At 39.7% G+C, this 26331-nt stretch overlaps 1 protein-coding gene across 1 annotated transcript in view; it reads left to right on the top strand.

Annotated features, from left to right (window-relative positions):
• Nucleotides 1-26331, top strand: part of LOC134209638 (uncharacterized) — a 93780-nt gene that overhangs the window by 1997 nt on the left and 65452 nt on the right. The window contains exon 2 of the mRNA XM_062685631.1: nucleotides 13680-14227. Within this exon, the coding sequence (XP_062541615.1) occupies nucleotides 13793-14227 (435 nt within the window). The 5' untranslated portion in view covers nucleotides 13680-13792. The remainder of the gene's footprint in view (nucleotides 1-13679; nucleotides 14228-26331) is intronic.

Raw genomic sequence — 26331 nt, 5'->3', positions numbered from 1 at the left:
ACAAATTGCTCTCCTACCAGTAACTCACCGTGATATATTTCTCCGGACAATAAAAAATAAATATTTAAATGAAAAAAAAAACAATAAAACTCGTCGGATTTGTTAAACAATGTTTTGAAAATCTTCAAAATTGCCCGAATCTTTTTTTTTTGTGTTGCCCCCTCAAAATATGTTTTTTTGGCCAAAAAAAACCGAGGGGGGCGAATATTTGTATCGGCCTAAATTGAGTTTATCACAAACTTTTGTTTAAAGTTAAAAGCGCTCAAATCGTTTCACAGACGGTTGAGATCTTGATAAGACCAATTTATTTGCTTTTGATAATTGATTCAACTAATTTGCCTTAAATCACTATAAACTCCACAAGACTTTCAAAAATAAAAAAGAATGCTTAATTGCACATTATTCATTGATTCGGTTCACAGAAACAATCATGTTTAATAATTTGTAAAAAAAAAGTCACAGAAGAATTACGGTAAACCGAGTGCAATTTAAGGTTATTAAAAAAAAAGATATAACGATCTCAACTTGTGTACTGTACAATGTCTATGGAATAGTAACCGGAAGCAGAGACTTCTAGCGGCCTGTTCGTTGTGCTAAGTTTTCTGTGACGTAGCAGAGTGACGTAAGAGCAAGGATACCAGGGCATTGACTAAATGACTTTAGCGTGTTAAGATGGATCATGAATTGCATGGTCTCTACCTTACATATGTCGAATTCGTTTTTAAAAAGTTCCAACCTAGGTTGGAACCAGTTCCAACCTAAGTGCTGTCAAAGTGTTTTTTTATTCGCTCAGGTTGGAACTAGGTTCGCACTAGTTCCAACCCCAAAGCTGTCGGGTTCGCACTGTGTTGTTTCACGGTTTCGCACCGGGTTCACCAATACAAATGTACTTCAACTGTCAAAACCACGTGGGTGGGTGGGACTGGGCGGAATAAACAAGCAGAAGGGAGAAACGAAACTGTCTGTTTATTAAAATAAAATGCGCATTGAAAAAATTTTTTTTTGGGAATTTTGTGATATTTGTAATTGTAGTTTTAAATTAAATTAATCCAGTACTGTTGTCTAGATTCAGTTTTAAAAATAATTGTTAGGGAAGTTATGTATTCATAAGTTCATTCAGGTTTTCCACACATTTTGTGTCCTAAATTAGGTCGGTGGATGGAATTATGTAGTTTGGGAATTCCCCTTGAAACCCGTTCACAAAATCCGCTAGGAATTGTCAGAAAAATATAATTGAGGAATACCGAATAGAATTCTTTCTTATGCAGAATTTCTTTTGAAATTCTCCCAAAAACTCTTTCGTGCGTTTCAGAATTTACTTCAGAAATTCTGCTACACTAATAAAAATCCACACATTTTTATTGGCAAAAATCTAAAGAAATTCACAATTCACAATTATGTGTGCGTTAATAACCACCCGCTATAGGAAAATCCGCATAAAGGTTATTAGTTAATAACGGTTATGTGTGTTTCCACATATATGCTATGCGAATTCAAATAGCCGTTATGTGGGAAATGCTATAGTCAAAATTTATGTGTGCCACACATAATGGATATGATTGGATTTTTGTCAGTGTAGAAATTACTTCAGACATTCTTTCAGCTATTTTTTCTTGAATTTTCAGGCATTCCTCCATATGTTTTCCAAGGGATCCTTTCGAGATGAATTCCTTTGGAAATTCTTCTAGGCATATCTTTGAATACTGTTCCAGGATTTTCTCTGGAAGTTGCTTCAGGAATTAATTTTGAAATAAATAATAAATCCCTCAGGGAATCCTTCAGGGAATCCTTCTGGAGTACAGGAACTTACTCGAAGTTTGCTTCAGGAATTGCTCCGCAAGTTTCGTACTTAAATTCCGGGAGATTCTTGAAAATTGAAAATGCACGGGGCCCGAAATCCGGCGGAAAATTTTCCTGAGGTGTGAGGCTACCTTTATCAGGAGAGGTAGCGAGGAAAAAAATAGCGAATCCTGGAGAATTTTCATTTCATGCTTCTGAGTGTTCTCCAAAAAAAAATTTTGTGGAAATAGATGATTTTTTGTAAAATAGAAAATCTCTTTTACATGAATTCCATACGGAATTCTTGGTATAAAAATGTGCACGGGATTATTGAATATAATTAAATAGGGGAACTTTTCCGATCTCCATCTCACTGAACATAAATATACTCATCTCATCGGGAAACAAAGAAATACAGCACCAATTTCGTCGCCTCTTTTTGTCAACATGCGTGCTCACTGCTGAAAAAAAAATCACAACAATCCAAATTCCTTTCCATTGCTTTGCTATTGATGGGATAAATATCGGAGCCATGAGATGAATTCCAGGAGCAGTTCCCCTATTTATATCCGCCCAAAAGTAAATTCCACTATCCGCAAAAATCAGTTCACGCACTTGAACATATTTATTTATTTATCATGATCTGATTAGTCAAGGCCAACGGCCAGTGCACTGGATGTCCGCGATCATCTGGATCATATGTTTCGAATAAAAACAAACACGATGCTACGCACACCAACATATCCAATGACAGATGGAACTGAAAATGTTTTTTTATTCAGGGTTCGGGTTGGCACTGACCCAGGTTTAAAAACGAATTCGACAATAGTATCGTAATTCGACGCAATACTACTCGTTTTGTTCCAGTTCGAAACAGAAGTTGGATCAAATAGCCAACTCCTGCCTTCAACCCAGCGGAAAGAATTGTTTAGACTATCAAATTTTGAAATATGAGATCCATTGATTTTTCATAAGGTGGTTAATATGTGACTTACCTTATGGCGTTTAGGTGGAGCGGGAAAGATTTTGAGCACCTATTTTTACACCGTTACCTACTTCATCCATATCGATTATGTAGAGCTGAGTAATCACGGTACAGTCTTAAGAATTTCCAGGTCTTCAGGCTATTTGATCTGTTGAACAATCCTAAGCGAAATCATTGCTTGCAGGACAACTTGCACTGCCACTAGTATCTCTACGGTGATTGCCGTCCGCAGCGAAGGTAAGATTGACTGCATGTTAGCATGAATTGAGGATATAAACAACTACCCGGTTCTTCGGTTGACCTCGTCGATGATGACGTTTCCTACACGTTGGTTGATACACATTGTACTGTGGTTGCTTTCATCCTTGGCACCGCTTTTTGCTTTGGAGACACCATTCCATTGTCCCGGAATTAGGTAATGCCACCGCCATCTTCGTCGTCGTCGTCACCGTGGAATTCTTGCCACCAGAACTTTTAATCTTTCTGACTGTTGATGCTGTTGTTGATGTTCTCGCAGCATTTCTAAAGGTACTCTAAGTGGAATCATCAAACTGGATTTTTTAATTTTCTTTGAAAAGACGGAAAAATGGCGCATGAAGAAATTTTTGCTTCCAACTTCTATTACGACCTACTTCGATCTCTCTGTGAAGTTGTGCTTTCAAGTTTCTACACATTAACGACTGAATCAAAATGCTGTATTCCAATGATTTTTTTTACTTTTCGGTGATTTGTTTGGCGTTTCAGTCTGGTTTTTGAATGAAAACATACTTTCTTCAACGTTTCAATCCTTATTAACCCTGTTCTCAAGGATTTTGAAAAATTGCGCAACAACAGTAATTAGCGGTCCGAATTCCGAATTTTCAAATTTATTTTTATAAAGTTTTTCGAAAAAAAAGGGAAACACCAAACAGGGAATGACGGTTAAAAGTTACAAAATTATACTTGACGAAAAAACGACAATAATTTCGAATCCAAGATCCAATAAGGATCGAAGCGTTGGAGAAAGAAAACATTTATAGTTGTTTTTCATTCAAAAACCAGATTGAAACGCCAAAAAAAATCACCGAAAAGTACATCGAAAGCAGTCGACATCATTAAAACAAAATGTAATTTTTTATCTAAATCAATTTTTAAGTTTTATTTTCAATACATGGTTGAAGTTCTATTAAATTGTGCCTAGCGCTAAAAAAAGAATACCCATAGTTTTGGTGTACTGGATCCAGTTGATCACAAATCGTATCTGATATTCTTCAACCCTATATCAGAAGGTATACAAAATAACTGAATGAATGAATTGATATGAATTAATTTCCGTTTTCATTCTACGATTAAGGAATAAAATATCACAAACAAACACAGGACTAAAATAAAAACTCACCCTTTATAAATAGGAATTTTCCATGAAAAAAAAGGAAAATTGCCAAGAAATCAGGATATGAGCAATAAATGAACATAAAATTTCCACAAATAAAGCAAAATTTCCATAAACAATCAAGAATTTTCCATAAAACAAAAATAAATTAGCTTTTTGCCTTTCTCGTATATTAAGTATACGTAAAGGCTATATGATCACTCCAAAACCAAACTTTTGATAGAAGGTTCGGAGACCCATAGTGTTATATACCAATCTACTCAGCTCGACGAATTGAGGTGATGTCTGTTTGTATGTATGTATGTTTTTTTTTCTTCCTAAGCAATGGAGGGCGAATCTGCTCAACAGACATCCTGGGTTGTCCAGGAAGTGCGGGGTTAGGGATCACCTCCAACAGCAAACGAGGGAGGCAGGACTACATCCCCGACCCGCTAAACCGTTTCCATTGCCGCCAATCCCATAGTTGACGAGGACCCCTTTCCGTCCTCGGGCTCGGAACCCGCCCGGTTGACCGACGCCGCGAAAGCGACGATACCATGTTGTTCTTCGCGCGGCCACTTGTTCGATAAAAGGATCGAGTTCGACCACAGAGCATGACCACCGGTATGACCCATGAAGCCGACTCCGATCCCTTGGACCACCTCTTATTTGCGCCTGAACTAGCCATCCTTGAGTCCACGCGCCACCTTCTGTGTAGCTCCGAGACGATTTGGGTGATAACCGATAAAACGGCGTTCCAGCCAACTTCATCTTTACACATCCTCCGAACTAGGTTGCCCGGAGTAGTGTCCAGACCACATGTGGCAAGCATGTGGTCACGCATTGCGCGAAAACGTAAGCACACTAACAACACATGTTCCGCCGTTTCCTCTAAACCTGCGCACACCAAACACTCGGGCGAGGCCGAGCAAGCCAGCTGCGTTACCTGCACTGTGATTTTGCAGCACGCTTAAACGCCGGGCACATCGAACCCCCCATGGGGTGCTTGCTATTCACAGCTTTGCTGGAACAAATCAAACAATTGGGAGCGTTCGTGCAGCGTTGTGCCTAATGTCCCTCCAATCCGCAGCGTCGGCGTCAGCGTTGCTTCTGTCAGGGCCTTTGCAGTCCCATTGCTTGTGCCCCGGTTCCAGGCACTTGAAGCAAACTTCGGGTTGCTCGTATATGCCCACAGGGCATACCGACCATCCCACCTTGACGCTCCCTAACTTGACTACCTTGGAGGCGTCTGCTGCAGATAGCCGAACCAATGCTACCTGCGTCCCTACCGGACCTTTCCGTAGCCGAACGGCTGCGGTGGGCGTCTCCACTTCACACTGTCGCCGCAGTGCCGTGACGAGCTCTTCGACTTCGGTGATCTCGTCCAGGTCTTTTACCCTTAGATTCACCTCCGTCGTGAGTGATCTCACCTTGACCGTCTCGCCTAGGACTTCCTCCGCCAACTTCTTGTAGGCGGCGCCCTTTTGCGAGACGCCTCGCTTCAGCTCGAGGATCATCTCGCCCATCCGGGTACGTCTTATTCGACGTACGTCGGCGCCGAGTTCACCGAGCTTGACGTCACTCCTCATCGCCTTCAAGACGTCCGAGTACTTAGCCTCGTCCGCCGTGATGACTAGGGCATCGCCCCTGGAGCGATTGGCGCCTACCCTAGACTTCTTGCTACCCTCATTCACCTGGGCCTTCTTTTCGGCCCTTGGCGTCTTCGGTTTCCTCTTGTTCTTGACCAGGGTCCAGGAGGCGTCATCCCCCTCTATTTCCCTGGTCTGGTGCGGCTGAGAACTCTCAGCCTGCCTTAACCCCTTACCACCGTCTTTCCTGGGTGGACATACCTTTCCAGGTCCTTCCTCCCCCGGTTTTAGAGGTACCTGGCCGGGGTTCAGCTTCCCAGCCCCACTACCCTCGTTCAGGGTTGGTAACCCTCCGCGTTTTTGAGCGCCCCCCAGGGAGCTCATCCCCTGGAGACTGGCTCCCCCGTTTTTGTGTCTGCTCCGTTGCAGCAGTCACCCCCGACGTACCCGCAAATACTTGAGCCTCAGTCCGGGTAGACTTTGGTACCACCGTCTTCGCTGGCACGCCTTCGGTCGATTCGACCTTGCCCGAGTCCACGAATCCTTGGGCCTCAGTCTGGGTAGACCTCGACTCCACCGATTTCACGGGTTTACACTTGGCCGTCCCGACCGCCCTTTCAAATGTTTTCAATTTGAGTGAAGCCACTCGATTGAATAAAATTCTTGTGAGATCCAAGGATTTCCAAGTTGGCGAAATTCGCAAGCCAAATGGCGACTACACTTCTTCTGATGAAAAAGCGTTAGAGCACTTATTTGATACACACTTCCCTGGATGTGTAGATATAGCATCTTCGGATGTTCCTGATGTCTTTTCATGTAGTTATGGGTCTTGGGCTCAGGCTCGTAGAATCATAACTACTGAATCGATTCAATGGGCTCTTAATAGTTTTGCTCCTTACAAATCTCCAGGGGAAGATGGGATCTATCCCGTTCTTCTTCAGAAGGGTTTTGAGCATATCAAACATGTTTTGAAAAAACTTTTAGTATGCAGTTTTGCTACTGGGTATATTCCCATATCCTGGCGGGATGTCACTGTAAAGTTTATCCCAAAAGGAGGACGTGCTTCGTATGAAGAAGCAAAGAGTTTTAGACCCATCAGTCTGACCTCATTGCTTCTGAAATGCTTAGAACGCATTGTCGATCATCACATTCGTGATTACTGTTTGACAAACATGCCTCGTCATGCTAATCAACATGCTTACCAATCTGGAAAGTCCACCGTGACTCTCCTACACAAGGTTGTCTACGAAAAAGCATTTGCTCAAAAACAATCATGCTTGGGTGCGTTCTTAGATATTGCTTTTGACAACGTATCTTTCGATGCAATATTGGAAGCCGCACGTTGTCATGGGCTACCTAATATAATTACCAAATGGATTCACCAGCTGGCTTAAAACCGACATTTCTACTCGACATTACGTCAAGCAGCGATTAGGAAATTAAGTGTCTGTGGCTGCCCCAAGGGGAGTATTATCTCCACTTTTATGGAACCGCGTTGCAAATACGCTATTGAGATTACTCAATAATGGCGGTTTTCCTACCTATGGATTTGCCGACGACTATCTAATATTGATAGTCGGTTTGTGTATTCGTTATTCGACCTGATGCAAAACGCTCTTCAGGTAGTCGAAAGTTGGTGTCGCCAATATGGCCTTTCGGTTAATCCGAATAAAACATCTATTGTACTTTTCACGGAAAAACGTAACCGTAATGGTATTCGCCCATTACATCTTTTTGACTCTGAAATCAATGTAACGGATCAGGTAAAGTATGTGGGACTAATTCTTGATTCCCAGCTCTCCTGGACTCCTAACATTGAGCTCAGAGTCAAAAAGGCGTGTATGGGTTTCGGCCAATGCCGACGAACTTTTGGTAAAACTTGGAGTCTTAAACCTAAATATATCAAATGGATTTACACAACAGTTGTACGACCAATTTTGGCTTATGGATGTCTTGTGTGGTGGCAAAAGGGTGAAGTGAGGACATTTCATTCTAAATTAGACCATCTTCAAAGGATGTGACTAATGGAAATGACTGGTGCGTTCTCTTCGACTCCACGGCTGCTCTCGAGGTTCTTCTCGACGTTGTCCCACTACATATGCATCTCAAACAAGAAGCTTGTACTTACCGATTATGGGTTCTCGGTTTCATGGAAGAGAATCCTGTAAACCGCAGTTCTACACACACTTCGTTGTTACAACTCATGGTTGATTGGGACAGAACAGTCCTTGCTCCAAGTGATCTCACACTTGCTAGTAGTTTTCCTTATAGGACATTTTCAACACAATTCCCCTCGCGGGATGAGTGGACATCTGGCTATTTGGAGAGAAGTATGTCGGACAGCATTGTTTGTTATACTGACGGCTCCCTCTTCGAAGGTAGAGCGGATACAGGTGTCTACTCGCGTGAGCTAAGATTGGAACAGTCCCACTCACTGGGTAGACACTACACTGTCTTTCAAGCGGAAATATTTGCCATTATGTGTGAAGTGCAATCCGCACTGAAGAAACACATAATGGGCAAAGTAATATACTTCTGTTCAGATAGTCAAGCAGCTATCAAAGCCCTCGCTTCGGCCAACTCAAGGTCGAAGTTAGTAATCGCAGCTCGCACTGGAGCATCACAAGACTTTTTTGGTCCTGCGCCAGCTATTCCAATATCTAAGTGTTGGGTGAAGCGTTTGACTAGCTCTTGGGCTTCCACTCAGCACAAACGGTATTGGAGTAGTTTGGATTCATGTCGACAAACAAAATTGTATATCCGAGAGCCATCTCGCTAGTAGCTAACTATTTAGCTAATCTGTCTAAACAGAATTGCAGTGTCTTAGTCAAGGCCTTGACAGGTCTTTGCCGACTCAACTATCACATGGCAAATATTCAACGTGTTGAATCCTTTGTCTGTGATGGTTGTGAATCCGATTATGGAACTTCTTATCATCTGATATGTAACTGCCCAGTTTATGCGCAACTGCGTTTCCAAATATTTGGTGAACACTTACTAAGTGAAATTGACTACAGAAACCTGAACCTTCAAAGTATTCTGTTGTTCATAACCCGTTGTGGTAAGGAGCTATGAGCTTTTGTACGTGTTGTATACGTTGTATGCCCTCTTCAAGGGTACCTTTCCCAAACTTCCCATTTTTCTCCCATCCATATTCCTTTCCTTTCTGTTCACTTCCTTTTCCGTGAGGTGCGTGATGAGAAAGGCTGTGAAGGCGATGGCACAAATCTCCCGAATTGAGGTGAACGTGCCCCTGGAGCCGACGTTCTGATACCTGATACCCTTGTTCAGGGTTGGTAACCCACCGCGTTTTTGAGCGGCCCCCAGGGAGCTCATCCCCTGGAGACTGGCTCCCCCGTTTTTGTGTCTGCTCCGTTGGAGCAGTCACCCCCGACGTACCCGCAAATACTTGAGCCTCAGTCTGGGTAGACTTTGGTACCACCGTCTTCGCTGGCACGCCTTCGGTCGATTCGACCTTGCCCGAGTCCTCGAATCCTTGGGCCTCAGTCTGGGTAGACCTCGACTCCACCGATTTCACGGGTTTACACTTGGCCGTCCCAACCGCCCTTTCCAGCTTGGCGTCCAACATCGACTTTCGAAGTTTCTGCAAGCTCCTCTTGAGATCCTTACTGATATTATGCTTCGATGACGCAAAGTCGATGATGGCGTCCAGCTGTTCCGTCGCCACCTCGAATGCTGAAAGCCCATCGCGTTTGCGGTTCATCGCCTCCACAAGCCATGGGCCGTCAATAACCTCTACTGGCGTTTTATTAGCCGAGAGGAAGGTTAAGTGACCCACGCTGGCGCTGCGCACTGAGCTGCCGACTATTGCCTCTGGCCTCCTAGGCGGAGACCTGAACAACCCACCTCTTGCGAAGGGGTTGTCGCCTACCCGAGTAACACAAGTCAGACAAAAATGGTTGCAGCAACTTGATTGTGACCAAATCTGGTCACATATGAGTTGATGTAACTTATGTGATACATGTGTGCTACTAGGGTACACTACTACCACTAATTGAAGAATTGACTTGGTTTTCCATTTTGGTCCCACGAGTTGCTCGGGAAAAGAGGTCCACCACGCCAGAGCCCAGCATGACGCGGCAAGGGACAATTACTGTGGAGGGTGCCCAGGTACCCCACAGGCTCCGTTAAAGGCCTAGCTTATTATTTCACCACCCTGGCCATGCATCCCCTCGGCACGGGTCGCTTGACGCCTTGGGATTAGGGGTTAGGGACGATGGTCCCGGTCTAACTCGCAGTGGCCATGGGGAGGGGTCGTCGAGCCCTTGGACAAAGTCCCTGCTGCCCCTAAGGCCTGCCCCTGCTGTGTATGTATGTATGTGTGTGCATGTATGTGTGTGCATGTATGTGTGTGCATGTATGTGTGTATGTGTACAAAATTTTGTAGGCACACGTTTTGGAACTTCTTCTTCTTCTTCTTTTTGCCATTACATCCCCACACTGGGACAGACCCGCCTTACAGCTTAGTGTTCATTAAGCACTTCCACAGTTATTAACTGCGAGGTTTCTAAGCCAAGTTACCATTTTTGCATTCGTATATCATGAGGCTAGCACGATGATACTTTTTATGCCCAGGGAAGTCGAGACAATTTCCAATCCGAAAATTGTCTAGACCGGCACCGGGAATCGAACCCAGCCACCCTCAGCATGGTCTTACTTTGTAGCCGCGCGTCTTACCGCACGGCTAAGGAGGGCCCCTACTTTTGGAACTTATAAGTATTGGAACTAGTAAGTATTTATATTATAGCATTGGTCGAATTACTCGCAACAAGTTCCATTCGACCTGTCCCATTGTTTGCTATTGAAAATTGGTCAGATTGGACTATGGGATCAGAAGTTATGGCCAAAATAATATTTTCTATGCTCAAAACACGCTAAAAAACACTCACTCATATTTTTAGTATTTTTTTTACACGAGAAAGACACCAACACCTCTAGGTGGATTAATCAGGGTTTTTAAATTTCTTTATGGAAAATTCTTTATTTCTAATTGCAATTAAAGCAAAAATTGCAATTAGAAAAGAAGAATTTTCCATAAACAAATCAAAAAATTTTCACGGAAAAAATACAAAATTTCCATAAAATAAATCAATTCTTCTTATTGGCATTACATCCCCACACTGGGACAGCGCTGCCTCGCAGCTTAGTATTCATTAAGCACTTCCACAGTTATTAACTGCGAGGTTTCTAAGCCAGGTTACCATTTTTGCATTCCTATATCATGAGGCTAACACGATGATACTTTTATGCCCAGGGAGGTCGAGACAATTTCCAAAACCTAGGAACGCATTTTTAAAATGTTCTATCGAGGGTCATTTTTCCATACATTTTTTGGGTTAAATCGGCTATCATTAGATATTTCTATGGAGTTTTGCACCAAACATAGTGAAAAAAAATTGTTCTAGATTTTAGTTTGTCCACGATATGAAAGAGGAGATCATATACGCTTAGGATTGTTCAACAGATCAAATAGCCTGAAGACCTGGAAATTCTTAAGACTGTACCGTGATTACTCAGCTCTACATAATCGATATGGATGAAGTAGGTAACGGTGTAAAAATAGGTGCTCAAAATCTTTCCCTCTCCACCTAAACGCCATAAGGTAAGTCACATATTAACCACCTTATGAAAAATCAATGGATCTCATATTTCAAAATTTGATAGTCTAAACAATTCTTTCCGCTGGGTTGAAGGCAGGAGTTGGCTATTTGATCCAACTTCTGTTTCGAACTGGAACAAAACGAGTAGTATTGCGTCGAATTACGATACTATGTAAGGTAGAGACCATGCAATTCATGATCCATCTTAACACGCTAAAGTCATTTAGTCAATGCCCTGGTATCCTTGCTCTTACGTCACTCTGCTACGTCACAGAAAACTTAGCACAACGAACAGGCCGCTAGAAGTCTCTGCTTCCGGTTACTATTCCATAGACATTGTACAGTACATAAGTTGAGATCGTTATATCTATTTTTTTTTTGAATAACCTTAAATTGCACTCGGTTTACCGTAATTCTTCTGTGATTTTTTTTTACAAATTTTTAAGCATGATTGTTTCTGTGAACCGAATCAACGAATAATGTGCAATTAAGCATTCTTTTCTATTTTTGAAAGTCTTGTGGAGATTATAGTGATTTAAGGCAAACTAGTTGAATCAATTATCAAAAGCAAATAAATTGGTCTTATCAAGATCTCAACCGTCTGTGAAACGATTTGAGCGCTTTTAACTTTAATCAAAAGTTTGTGATAAACTAAATTTAGGCCGATACAAATATTCGCCCCCCTCGGTTTTTTTTGGCCAAAAAAAAATATTTTTAGGGGGCAACACAAAAAAAAAAAGATTCGGGCAATTTTGAAGATTTTCAAAACATTGTTTAACAAATCCGAGGAGTTTTATTGTTTTTTTCCATTTAAATATTTATTTTTTATTGTCCGGAGAAATATATCACGGTGAGTTACTGGTAGGAGAGCAATTTGTGCTCTGGAAATCCAGGTGAGTAGAGCTTTTCTTTTCTGTTATTTTCTATTTTATGAAAGAAGACATCGTGCTTTTTTTTCATTCTATACAAGTGCAAGCTTTTTCGTGTTGGACGCAGAACAACCGCGCGGTTAGCGAAATGTCCGATTCTGCAGTGCTGGTGAGAAAAATTATAAGAAAATGAAAAAATCAGTTTTTTGTGCTTTGTATTGGACATAAAATGATCGCGCGGTTTTCTAAATGTCCGGTTTTTTTTGTGCGAGTGGATAAATTAATAAGAAAGTGAAACAATCAGTGCAGGTTTGTACGTGTTTTGTAGGACGTAGAACCATAGATATAATAATATGGTAGAACGATCGTAGATCGCGTCCTTGTTTTCTTCATTAAGCAGAACGATCAGCCGGTCATCAAAATTGTGTTCTGCTTTGTGCGGTAAGCAGAAAGATCGGCCGGTCACCGAAATTTTGTTCTGCGTAGTGCGGGTGAGTAAATTAATTAGAAAGTTAAAGTTTAGATCGCGTCCAGACATGTTTTCTTCAGGAAGCAGAACGATCGGCCGGTCATCGAAACTTTGTTCTGCTTTGTGCGGTAAGCAGAACGATCAGCCGGTCACCGAAATTTTGTTCTGCTTTGTGCGGCCTTAAATTAAAATTACTAGTTTTGTTTTTATCGATCAAACTACACGCTATACACGGCTTACCGTTTACCAAAACGAACCCTGCCACACTCCCTACCCCATATATCCAACATCCCAGTGATTTCTCGTGGAAGTGCAGATGACTCGTCGGCTTCTATCAAAGCGAGAATCATGTCAACATTATCCTACCCATTCCTCAATTGACCTGCATTCGGACACGGCCGGCGCTGGTATTGCTTATTTTTGGGTCACCAGTTCTTACACATTGAAGATGATGTTAGTCCCAAACTTCATCTGTTGGTTCTCTGTGTAATTACAGCTGACCTGGCAATAACGGAGTAGCAACCGTGGGCGGTCAATCATGCTCATGCTCATGCTCATGCATGCTGCGAAATGAAAGAGGAGATCATATACTTTCGCATGGTGGGTGTTTAAGAGATACTGATTTTTGAAAAATAATATTTTCCCATAGAGACATCGTGCTCAATGTTCGATTGCAAAAAAATAGAAGCAACGAATGAAGTCAAATTGTACAATCAAAGACCTTATACTTAACTTTGGTCAGATAATATCGATGTTTGCTCAGGCTAAATTGTTGTTCAGCATTATGGGTTGTTATACAGAAATGCTCACAATTCGTCTTTTAAAACATCGAATTATCGACATCGACGCAGCTCAATCACGGGTTATTACCATTTGTATTGCCGAATGATTGCCAAGCAAGTTAGGCTAGACCACCCGTATCACCGGCTATTGTGTTCAACAAGTTTCCCAGAGAAAAAAAAAGCAAAATCTTATCGCCTAATTTGAAATTTATTACTTCCACTTATCATTTACAGATTACGTTTGAACAAAGGAAGTTTAACGGTAGCGTAACATCGCCTTCTGAAACGCAACTGCAAATAGGATTTCGAGTGGATGCAACGTTGAGATAACAAAGTACATTTGCAGAATGTGCAGCAGATGTTCAAACAAAGCCAAACGGTGGTGGTCTCTATGTGTATCGATTCTAATATGTGCGATAGCGATTGCACTTGGAGTGGCGTGGTCACCGGTAGTCGACAACGAAATTAGAAAGCAGTTTACGTTTGCACCGGGAACGGAAATATACGACACATGGCTGAATCCACCGATTGACAGTTTCCTCGAATTGTACTTATGGAATTGGACAAACACAGAAGATTATCTCAGCGAAGGGTACAAACCTCATCTGGAGCAGTTGGGTCCGTACACGTTCCGGGAGAAAAAGGAACGCGTTGGTCTTGACTGGAATGATGGCGATGATACGCTTACTTTCTACCAGAAGCGATTTTGGCATTATGAACCGCAATTGTCTAATGGAGATTTGGATAAAGATACTGTAGTGACCATCAATCCCATATTGTTGGTAAGCATATTCCATTTGAACTATAGAGATCTATGGTTTATTATTATTATACTGCTGGTCTACGCATAATTGTCCCATGTTACCCTAAAAGAAATAAAAAAGAAAAATCGAGACAATTTGTCTCACTAATTTCAGAATAGATTGGATCTGAAAATTTGACCAATATTATTGAAATGTTATTAGCGTAGCAAACACTTTTCCAGGGCATTGATTACTACTTATGTAAACGTTTTTCAGTATCCAATATCATCAAATGACAACTTCAAGTTTTCGGTGTTGAACTTAATCTGTAGATTAAAAACACATTAATAAAGATTTTAAAAAAAATCGAGTTTTCAGTAGGACAAATTGACTCGAGTTTGAGTTTTTTTTTCAGCAAAGATAACATGAGACAATTATGCGTAGAACGTATAATTGTCTCATGTTATATATTATAAGTAAACCTTTACTTCATACGAACGACGAACCTGCCGCAATGGAGTGTGTTTTGTATTGCGCTCTGTATTTTATTGCGAGTATTGCGCTCCTACGGGGCGTACACAACGTACACAACGTGCACAGTATAATTCCACCGTCTCGTTCGCAGACTACGAAACTTAAGCTGGTTACGATGTCCATGATAAGCTTTATTATGCAGCTGCAACACGCCTTTTCACCTCGCGGGTAACATCATTATCGCACGTCACTAGAGTTCCAAGATACACAAATGCTTAGACAACTTCAAATTTTTCACTATCCAGCACTACTTCGCTACCATACACCACTAATGAATTCACATTGATTGCCAGCGACCATGTACTTCGTTTTGCTGGTATTGATCAAGACGCCAATCCTCGTTGTCTCCTTCTTAAAAGGCACAAAAGCCCCTTCAATGGCACGGCGATCAATCCCGATAATATCGATATTGTTAACAAAACCCCAGGAGCACGGCGTAAAGCACCTGGAAATCGCCCACCTATTTTAAAATCTTCTTTTCTAGTGAACTATCAACTAGTTGTTAAAAACAGGGAAAGTTCAAGTTTTCACTGTTCAACAATTGAATGGAAAAACCTGAACATTAACTGTTTTCAACAACGAGAGGCTGCGAGGCGGCTTTGTCCCAGTGTTGGGATGTAATGCCAATAAGAAGAAGAAGAAGAACAACGAGAAATGAAGATTTTAAAATAGGTGGGCGAAAACTGAGATGAGGGTGATTTTAGGGTACCTTACCCTAGGCGATCTTGTGATAACGGTACCGCTTCTTTACACACCAGCTCTCCTAATCGCTCCCTGGAGCGCTATATTGAACAGGGGTGGCAGCCCTCACTTCAGCACACATGAGACTCCTCATAACCTAAGGTTTGGCATACGCGCTTGCTGGTGGGCCAGAAAATATTCGGTACATATTTTTTTACATTTTCAAAAAAAATCATAAAAGTAAAGTAAAATACATTTATTTTTTTCAGAATGGCATTTAGTTTTACACAATGGCTAAAATTGTTTATGAAAAAACTAAACACGATTTGGTTGCGTTTGAGCAACCTTTTTATGTGCCTATTTTTCTTTTCTTTTTACGTAACAGGACATGGAATTGTTCGCTTCTTCCTAATACTCAACGCATATTGATTTCACAATCGATGATCGAGTTTTGAAAACAAACAATTACTTTTTATTACTTTCATTTTCTATAAACTGTTGTTTACACATATACAGGGGTTAGACAAAAAGGTTGAGATAGGTAAAATTATGTCGAAATTCAAATCATCATAACTTTGCGTACAATAATCCGATTTTGATAAAATCAGGACCATAAGAACCGGACGCTTTTCTAGTATACTGCCCCCTTGCAAAACCTAAGATAGGTCCTTGGCCACCGTAGATGTTCCGGGTTTTCCGAAGGTATGTTCAAAATGCATTTTTTTCGCTGCTTGTCATTTTATGTGACGTTTACTTTCATCATGTTTTATGCTTTCTCCAAAAAATAGAACTAATATGCCGGCCAATGGTGGCTGTAGATCTAGAATCCATCAAAACTACGCAGAGATATGACCATTTCCGTAAAAACGGTTCCGGGAACATGATGAAATGATAACAGATCGGAATAATGCAAATATGGGTATCTATGTTCATGACTTTGCGAGACGATGATTACAGAAACATTTCCAGAATGATAGTGTCCACTGCCACCCTTATAGCAAGTTCCAATGGCCTTCCAGGAGGGGCCGGTTTTGGCACCGTCTGGAACTATGCATATATGGGTTTCAAAATTCATGTTTTCCCAAGACGATGAATATAGGATCTTTATTAAAGATACATTATGGTGACTGTAAGACTCTCTGGACAGTTTATAACAGGTTCAGGGTGTTCCGCGGAAGTGACATTTGTTCAGGGTGTATGGCCAATCCCGTACCGATTTTACGAAAATGGCCATATCTTTGCGTATACCAAACGAATTTTCGATCTGCAGCCAGCATTGGTCAGCTTATTAGTTCTAGTTTCCAGGGAGAGTATAAAACATGATGGCAGTAAACGCCAGATAAGACGACAAGCAGAAAAAAAATGCATTTTTAACATATCCTCGGAAAACCCGGAACATCTCCAGTGCCCAATGGCCAATCTGAGGTTTTGCATGGGGACAGTATACTAGAAGAGTTTCCGCGTCCGAACGTCTCGGTTTCATCAAAATCGGATCATTCTACGCAAAGTTATGCTGCTTTGAACTTCGATAAAATTTTGCCTATCTTAACCTTTTTGTCTAACCCCTGTATGTACCAGCAAATATGCCAAATTGTTTCAATTTTGCATTTTAGGTAATAAAAGTTTTACTTCTTGATCCCTGCAGCCTTATGTGAAACCCATTGATATGTTTGGTGACATTCACTGTAAAGGCTCATCCATTCAGGATCATGCAGCTTGGGCATTGGTTTTGCTTTATTTTGTAAAAATAATGATTTCCTTTCGAAGAGAATAGAATCTAACCGCGCACGGGTTAGCCTACGAACCTCGCATTGTCACACAGCAAACCTCTATATTCTGCTTTCATTTCCCCCAACATAATTTATAACACTTTCCAACAAAATTGAACTTTTTTTCGCTCCCTTCAACCATTTTCAATGTACTCAATAGATTTTTTTACGCTGAATTCAAGTACGTATTCAGATTTTCTGTAACACGTCCAGTTTTTGAGAAAAACGCATTTTAATTCAAGAAAGTACGTATTTTCATAGAAATTTGGTTTCTCTCCCCTGCAAAGCTGAATTTTGGCTCCTCACTTTTAGAATAAAGTTTGAATTTTGTAGAATGGGTGTTGTAGAATGCATGTGGGTTGTTGGATTTCATTTGGCACGTACATTTGTTGTGAAAAACGGAATTTCATTCACAAAAGTACGTATTTCCAATGAAATTTGGATTCTGTGCTTTGCAAAGCTGAATTTCGGCTCCTCACTTTTAAAATAAAGTTTGAATTTTGTAGAATGGGCCTTGTAGAATGCATGTGGGTTGCTGGATTTCATTTGGCACGTACATATTTTGTGAAAAACGGAATTTCATTCACAAAAGTACGTCTTTTCAAAGGAATTTGCTTCCTCTCCTCTGCAAAGCTGAATTTCGGCTCCTCACTTTTAGAATAAAGTTTGAATTTTGTAGAATGGGCCTTGTAGAATGCATGTGGGTTGCTGAATTTCATTTGGCACGTTCAATTGTAGCATTAGCATTAGCATTAGCATTGTTACGGTGTAATTCGTAGATTGGACACTAGTGATACTCATGTTTTACTTTTGAGATCCTTATCTAGAATGCTATCAGAAATCAAGAAGGGGAGTGGTCCTTGATTCCAGTCTTAAACAAAAATAACAAAAGCATGAGGATTACTACTCCTGGCCAGGAAGGAAGTGTTGATGTAGTACTTACTTAACGAGAGGCCACCGACTTAGCGACACCCTCATAAGTACCACGGAGTTGGATAATGAGGAAGGTAATCGTTGGGTCAGGATTTGCCTGTAGCTGGCAATGTAACCGTGGTAGATCTTATCCCGTAACACACCACGTAAATGTGTCTACCCAGCATTACGGGTAAACATTTGGCACGTTCAATTGTTGTGAAAAACGGAATTTAATTCACAAAAATACGTATTTTCAGAGGAATTTTCTTCCTCTCCTCTGCAAAACGGATTTTTGGCTCCTCACTTTCAGAATAAAGCTTGAATTTTGTAGAATGGGCCTTGTAGAATACATGTGGGTTGTTGGATTTTATTTGACACGTACATTTTTTGTTAAAAACGGAATTTCATTCACAAAAGTACGTCTTTTCAAAGGAATTTGCTTCCTCTCCTCTGCAAAGCTGAATTTCGGCTCCTCACTTTTAAAATAAAGTTTGAATTTTGTAGAATGGGCCTTGTAGAATGCATGTGGGTTGTTGGATTTCATTTGGCACGTACATTTGTTATGAAAAACGGAATTTCATTCACAAAAGTACGTATTTCCAATGAAATTTGGATTCTGTGCTTTGCAAAGCTGAATTTCGGCTCCTCATTTTAAAAATAAAGTTAAAATTTTGTAGAATGTGCCTTGTAGAATGCATGTGGTTTGCTGGATTTTATTTGGCACGTACATATTTTGTGAAAAACGGAATTTCATTCACAAAAGTACGTCTTTTCACAGAAATTATGTTTCTCTTCTCTGCAAAGCTGAATTTCGGCTCCTCACTTTTAGAATAAAGTCTGAATTTTGTAGAATGCATGTGGGTTGTTGGATTTTATTTGACACGTACATTTGTTGTTAAAAACGGAATTTCATTCACAAAAGTACGTATTTCCAATGAAATTTGGATTCTGTGCTTTGCAAAGCTGAATTTCGGCTTTGTAGAGAGAAAACAAATTTCTATGAAAAGACGTACTTTTGTGAATTCAATTCCGTTTTTCACAATAATTGAACGTGCCAAATGAAATCCAACAACCCACATGTATTCTGCAAGGCCCATTCTACAAAATTCAAGCTTTATTCTGAAATTGAGGAGCCGGAATTCCGTTTTGCAGAGGAGAGAAACCAATTTTCTATGAAAATACGTACTTCTGTGAATGAAATTCCGTTTTTCACAACAAATGAACGTGCCAAATGAAATCCAACAACACACATGTATTCTACAAGGCCCATTCTACAAAATTCAAGCTTTATTCTGAAAGTGAGGAGCCGAAATTCCGTTTTGCAGAGGAGAGGAGGCAAATTCTTTTGAAAATACGTACTTTTGTGAATTAAATTTCATTTTTCACAACAAATGTGGGTGCCAAATGGAATCCAACAACCCACATGCATTCTACAAGGCCCATTCTACAAAATTCAAACTTTATTCTAAAAGTGAGGAGCTTTGTAGAGGAGAGAAAACAAATTTCTATAAAAAAACGTACTTTTGTGAATTAAATTCCGTTTTGCACAACAAATGATCGTGCCAAATAAAATCCAACAACCCACATGTATTCTACAAGGCCCATTGTACAAAATTCATACTTTATTCTGAAAGTGAGGAGCCGAAATTCCGTTTTGCAGAGGAGAGAAACCAAATTTCATTGGAAATACGTACTTTTGTGAATTAAATTCCGTTTTTCACAACAAATGAACGTGCCAAATGAAATCCAACTACCTACATACATTCTACAAGGCCCATTCTACAAAATTCAGACTTTATTCTTAAAGTGAGGAGCCGAAATTCCGTTTTGCAGAGGAGAGGAGGCAAATCCCTTTGAAAATACGTACTTTTGTGAATTAAATTTCGTTTTTCACAACAAATGTGGGTGCCAAATGAAATCCAACAACCCACATGCATTCTACAAGGCCCATTCTACAAAATTCAAACTTTATTTTAAAAGTGAGGAGCCGAAATTCAGTTTTGCAGAGGAGATAATCCAATTTCTATGAAAAGACGTACTTTTGTGAATTTAATTCCGTTTTTCACAACAATTGAACGTGCCGAATGAAATCCAACAACCCACATGCATTCTACAAGACCCATTTCACCAAATTCAATCTTTATTCTAAAAGTAAGGAGCCGAAATTCAGCTTTGCAGAGGAGAGAAACCAAATTTCTTTGAAAATAAGTACTTTTGTGAAATAAATTCCGTTTTCACAACAAATGAACGTGTCAAATAAGATTCAACAACTTACTTGGATCTTGTACAATTTCTTCTATATAATTCAAACCTCTTTCTCAAAGTTATAAGCCGAAAACCAGCTTCACAGAACAGAGAAACCAAATTCCCATAAGAATACGTAGTTTTGTGAATTTAAATTCGTTTTTCTCAAAAACTGGACGTGTTACAAAAAATCTGAATACATGACTGAATTCAGCGAAGAAAAATCTTTCAAGTACACTGAGAATGGTTGAAGGGAGTAATACACTGCACTATGGTCCAGGATACAGATTTACGCGGAAAGATGAATTTTACGCCAAAACTATATTTTTTAGAAAAAACTGTTGTTCAACAAAATTGTTCGAAATAGTGAGGCCATTATTAAGGTTTTACCAAAAATTGATGGGCCATATAAAAAAATAAGAAAATTCTTTTTTTATTTCTCGGAATACTGACATGTTATGTTCTACAAAGTTGTAGCACAGCTCATTACAATAAATTTTGCTAAAACAGCTTTTCTTGTCGGTTGATTTAGAGCAATTTTACCTAATTGGATTAGGGTGTACCTGAAAAAAAACAGTATTTTTATCTCCTTTTTGTTTTACATTTCTCGAAAAAATCGTCTTCAGGTAACTTTTGAAGCTCAAAAATGCAACTTTTGATGGGTAAATACGCTCAATATCTTTTTCCGATCAAAGTTATAATCGTTTTCTGTCAAAATTTCATTTTTTCATAAGTTGATATCTCCGATTAGGGCAGACCAAAAAATATATTCACACGGCATCTGAAAGAGAAATTAATATTCTTTATATGTCAAAAAATTGGGGATATGTTATTTTTTTTCTCAAGTTTCACCAATTTTACTAAAATCATGTTTTTTCAAATAAATTGATATAACTCGACAACGGAAGAAGATACGGACGATATTCTTATAGCAAAACACGCGTTTTGGAAAGCCTCAAAAGTTTTCAGAAGGTGACACCCGTGAAAAATAAAAAAATGAAATGAGCAGATCATAAATATTCTTTTTTGAGGGACACCCTAATCTTGGTTAGTAAAATTACTATAAACAAGTGAGCTTAAGAGCTACATAAAAAGTTTATATGGCAAAGTTGATGGGAAAAAGCTGCGCTACAACTTTGTGGAATATTTTATGTCAATTTTCCGCAAAATAAAAGAAAATCAAATTTCACATTTTTATAAAATGGCCCACCCTATTTTTCAGTAACTCTATAATAAGGGCCCAAGTATCCAGAACAACTTTGTAGAACAAATGTTGTTTCTTAAAAGTATGTTTCAGACCGAAAATGCATCTTTTCTCGTAAATCTTGCAATACGACGATAATGATAAAATTTATAAAAAGTGTTGAAGCTGTAGATTTTTTATTTTTCATTTCTCACGCATGTCACCTTCTGAAGACTTTTGGGGCTTTTCAAAATGCGTGTTTTGCTATAAGAATATCGTCTGTATCTTCTTCCGTTGGCGAGTTATATTGATTTATTTGAAAAAACATGATTTTAGTAAAATTGATAAAACTTGAGATAAAAAAATAACATATCCCCAATTTTTTGACATAATAAAGAGCATTAATTTTTCTTTCAATTGCCGTGTAAATATATTTTTTTGGTCTGCCCTAACCGGAGATACCAACTTATGAAAAAAATGTAATTTTGACAGAAAAACGATTATAACTTTTGATCGAAAAAAGATATTGAACATATTTACCCATCAAAAGTTGCATTTTTTTGAGCTCTAAAAGTCACCTGAACACGACTTTTTCGAGAAATCTAAAACAAAAAAAGTAGATCAAAAATACTGTTTTTGTGAGGTACACCCTAATCCAATTAGGTAAAATTGCTCTAAATCAGCCAACTTAAGAACTACAGAAAAAATTTTTTTAGCGAAATTGATTGGAATAAGCTACGCTACAACTTTGTAGAACATAACATGTCAATATTTCGAGAAATGAAAAAAATATTTTCTAATTTTTTTTATATGATGGGCCACCCTATTTTTCGGTAGAACCATAATGATGGCCTCACTATTTCGAACAATTTTGTAGAACAACAGTTTTTTTCTAAAAAATATAGTTTTGGCGTAAAATGCATCTTTCCGCGTAAATCTGTATCCTGGACCATAGTGCACTGTTGACTAGTGTAATTACCGTTAAGTTTACTCGCGTAGGTGAAGTAGATTTTCTCAATAACGAGCGTAGCTACATCACGAATATTAATCATTTTTGCAAAAATTACCTTTTTTTTTGGTAAAAAAATATTTTTTTACTGAGAAATATCACAAATTAGCTTTTGTGTCTGATTACCAATCGATTAAAAAATAAGCAAATTGCTTTGATCTTCAAGTATCACAACGCCCATTTTTTCCCGTCATTGCCGGAGCTCCTTTAGTTTAAGGCCTTAAGTTTTCAAAGAAGAGTTTAAGCTCTTTCATACAGGTCTGAACAGCTTTCCTCAGGTCTATACCTGAGGTAGTCGCTAATTCCTATTTCCTCTGTAATTTAAAGATGATCAACAACTTCCCTTACTAAGACAGCTACCTGTGTTTTGTTTTTAACATTCAGTAGTTTCATCGATTGTGAGCAGCTAGATTCAGAACCAGGATGCTTTTTCACGTAATGTAGCATTCGAATTGCAAAAATCTCATTAACAGCAAAACTGGCCCGTGCTACATTATTCGACTCCGGGCTTGCCCAGAATAATTCCTTTAATTAGTAATAACCTAGCATTTATTGGTAAATAAAAAGAAGGAGCTTCTCGAGCCAGATAGAGAAGCTTTCGGGCCGGTTATGAGGTATTTATTTTCTCACACGCCGCGGGCCACAAACAATAGAGCTAACTAACTAGAAGAGAATAGCGAGAATAGGGAGAAATCGTGGTTGCTAGTATTTAATCAACTTTATTATCGCATTTATTCGAGGTAGATATTCTACGTAAGGCGTCTCGCCTGCATATATGCCACCTGCATTGACAAACATAACATATCACTACAAATGTTCAGTTACATTCATTGCATACATGTATTTTATCTCTATACTTTTACTCTACTCTACTGCCTAGTAAGGGTATGCGATAATAGACTTTTTTTTGGCGAAACGAAATTTAAAATGTCTATGTTGATTCTAAACGAAACGAAATATTGATTTATTTTCGAGACCGCGAAACGATACGAAATGAAGGTCTTTTAATTCGAAATTTTTCGAAACGAAACGAAATTTTTTTCCGCGGAATTTTTGTTAAATTGTTTATGTATACGTGTGTGTGTGTGCGTCATCCTCTATCCCTCACCCAGCTGGGGGTGGTGTTCAAGTAGTACTACGAATAATTTGATCAAATCTCATGCTCCGTAATGGTGCCCTTTTTGTTACGAATACTAGTACCACAAAAAGGATTCACTTCTGAAGCAAGAAATGTTTCTTCAGGGAGTGTGGGGAATGGGATGTACAGTCAAATTTCACTCGTTGGGCTATCTTTAGATGGGCTACGATTTAGTTGGGCGCCGTTAGTTGGGCTGTAGCCCACTTAAAACGAAGGTGGACGTCAAATTATGGCATCAACGGCAGTTTTTTTTTTCTTTTTCGCAGTTGGCAGCTCTGAACTTCTATTGCATTCGCTGATTTGACAGATGAAATCTCAGCCCAACTAACGAAAGTCTTTTCACTAGATGGGCTACGAGTTTAGCCAACGAGCGAAAGTTGACTGTACTAGTTATTTATAACAGGTACAGCAAAACTTCAGAGGGGGCCCTTATTCGTACTAACTGCTCAGGGAAAAGAAGGTCAAGAAGAGCCACCGTTGCAAACCAAAGCGTGAACCGGATATCTGGGACTCCCACAATATCCGCGGCAATAGCAGCAAACGATGCCCTGTGCGTATTTAGTGTAAATCATCATAAACATAGTAGTTTCTCTTAGTGCTTCAGAACTGGAACATGCTCACCAACTTAGTTTGTCCAGAGTTTTGCATTTTCTATCCTCCTTTGCTTCCATTGAAAACGTGATCACAATGCCCAACTATGGCCGATTTGGAGGCTGCGTTTGTTCACGCTGGGTTAGCAGCTGTGAAAGTTTTGGTAGCTGATACTGTCATGCTGCTTCCTTCAAATAGGATCAACTGCGTCCATGGTATTGAAAATTGAATTTGAAATAGAATTCTTGAATTCTGAAAATATTTGTTCAAAAGTAGGGAGGCAGTATCAAACATTACAACATAATAACATGAGTGTTATGTTATTGATTGGAAATCATATACAATTTTAATACATGGAGCGACGTAATTTTATTAACCACTTTCGGTCTGACCTAGAAATCAAAATCAAAATAACCCGTGTAGGCTCATTTTTCGTCCGATTGCCATGAAATTTTCAGTGAAGAAGCGTCATCATGTCTATTTTTGGTACATGACTTGATTTGACATGGTGCCAATCCGGCCGGATTTATTAAGGGGGGGTCCTGGGTCAGATGCAGTCATTTTTTTAAAACCATTGATAAATGAATGAAAGTGACCAGAATGCTGATGCAAACGTGGTCAATCATCATTGACCAGCATCAGAAGTTAGTTTTGATACATTTGAATCACCAGGACATGGTTCCGGATGTTCCGGGAACCTGGTTCCCTGGGGTGGTGGACAGTTTTCAAGTGGACTCAACCCAGTCTTGCGACATATCAAACTTCATGGTTTTGGAAGACAATGCTAATAGATGGGTTTTTGGGAGGTTTTGGACACAGTGGCCACGTTCGGAAGTGTTCTCGGGAGCCTGGTTCCCTTAGGGAAGTGGACAAATTTTGATTAGCACCGAAACCTATCTTGCGACATATCAAACTCCATGATTTTGAAAGACACGCACATCACATGTTTTTTTGAGAGGTTTTGGACACATTGGCCTCGTCCGTAAGTGCTCCCGGGAGCCTGGTTCCCTCAGGGAAGCGGACAAATTTCGATTAGCACCGAAACCCATCTTGCGACATATCAAACTCCATGATTTTGGAAGACAAGCTCAATAGATAAGTTCTTGAGAGGTTTTGGACACATTGGCCACATCCGGAAGTGTTCCCGCGAACCTGGTTCCCTCAAGGAAGTGGACAAATTTCGATTAGCACCGAAACCCATCTTGCAACACACCAAACTCCATGATTCTAAAAGACAAGCTCAATAGATGTTTTTTTAGGGATTTTGGACACATTGGCCACATCCGGAAATGTTCCCGGAAACCTGATTCCCTCAAGGAAGTGGAAAATTTTCGATTAGCACCGAAACCCACCTTACGACATATCAAACTCCACGATTTTGTAAAACAAGCTCAATAGATGAGTTTTTGAGAGGTTTTGGACACATTGGTCACATCCGGAAGTGTTCCCGGGAACCTGGTTCCCTCAAGAGCAAGGAATGTAAAATAGCAACATTGCCAATGACAACGACATTATCCTCTCTTGTAAATGTTGGGACAAACTCAACTCGCAATAAGCGTTTGTCCCAAACTGCAACAGAATAGGACAATTACCGCCTGCCACGCATTTTGAGAAGTAGTCGGTTTCCGATGATGTTTTTGGTTAAATTAGTATCAGTTATCATAGATTAGACATAAACTTAACCATCTGTTGACATGATTTGCGTTTTACTTCTAAAATAAACTAGTTATCGCAGTTTGAAAAGTTCACAACAATTACCTCTCCATGTTTGTTGCAAATAAAATGGAACGCAACAATGTCTTTATCCTCTGTAGATTGGGACAAAGAGTTATCGCTATTCTCTTTTGTCGCTTGTTTTTTGCATTTTTCAGCGACAATTACATTCCTTGCTCAAGAGAGTAGACAAATCTTGCCTAGCACCAAAACCCATTTTGCGACATATCAAACTCCATGATTTTGAAAGACAAGCTCAATAGATGAGTTTTTGAGAGATTTTGGACACATTGGCCACGTTCGGAAGTGTTTCCGGGAGCCTGGTTCCCTCAGGGAAGTGGACAAAATTTCGATTAGCACCGAAAC

The sequence above is a fragment of the Armigeres subalbatus genome, chromosome 2, assembly GCF_024139115.2.
Source record: "Armigeres subalbatus isolate Guangzhou_Male chromosome 2, GZ_Asu_2, whole genome shotgun sequence".
NCBI lineage: Eukaryota > Metazoa > Arthropoda > Insecta > Diptera > Culicidae > Armigeres > Armigeres subalbatus.
Note: the sequence above shows the minus strand (reverse complement) of the source record. Positions and strands in the feature narration are given on the sequence as shown.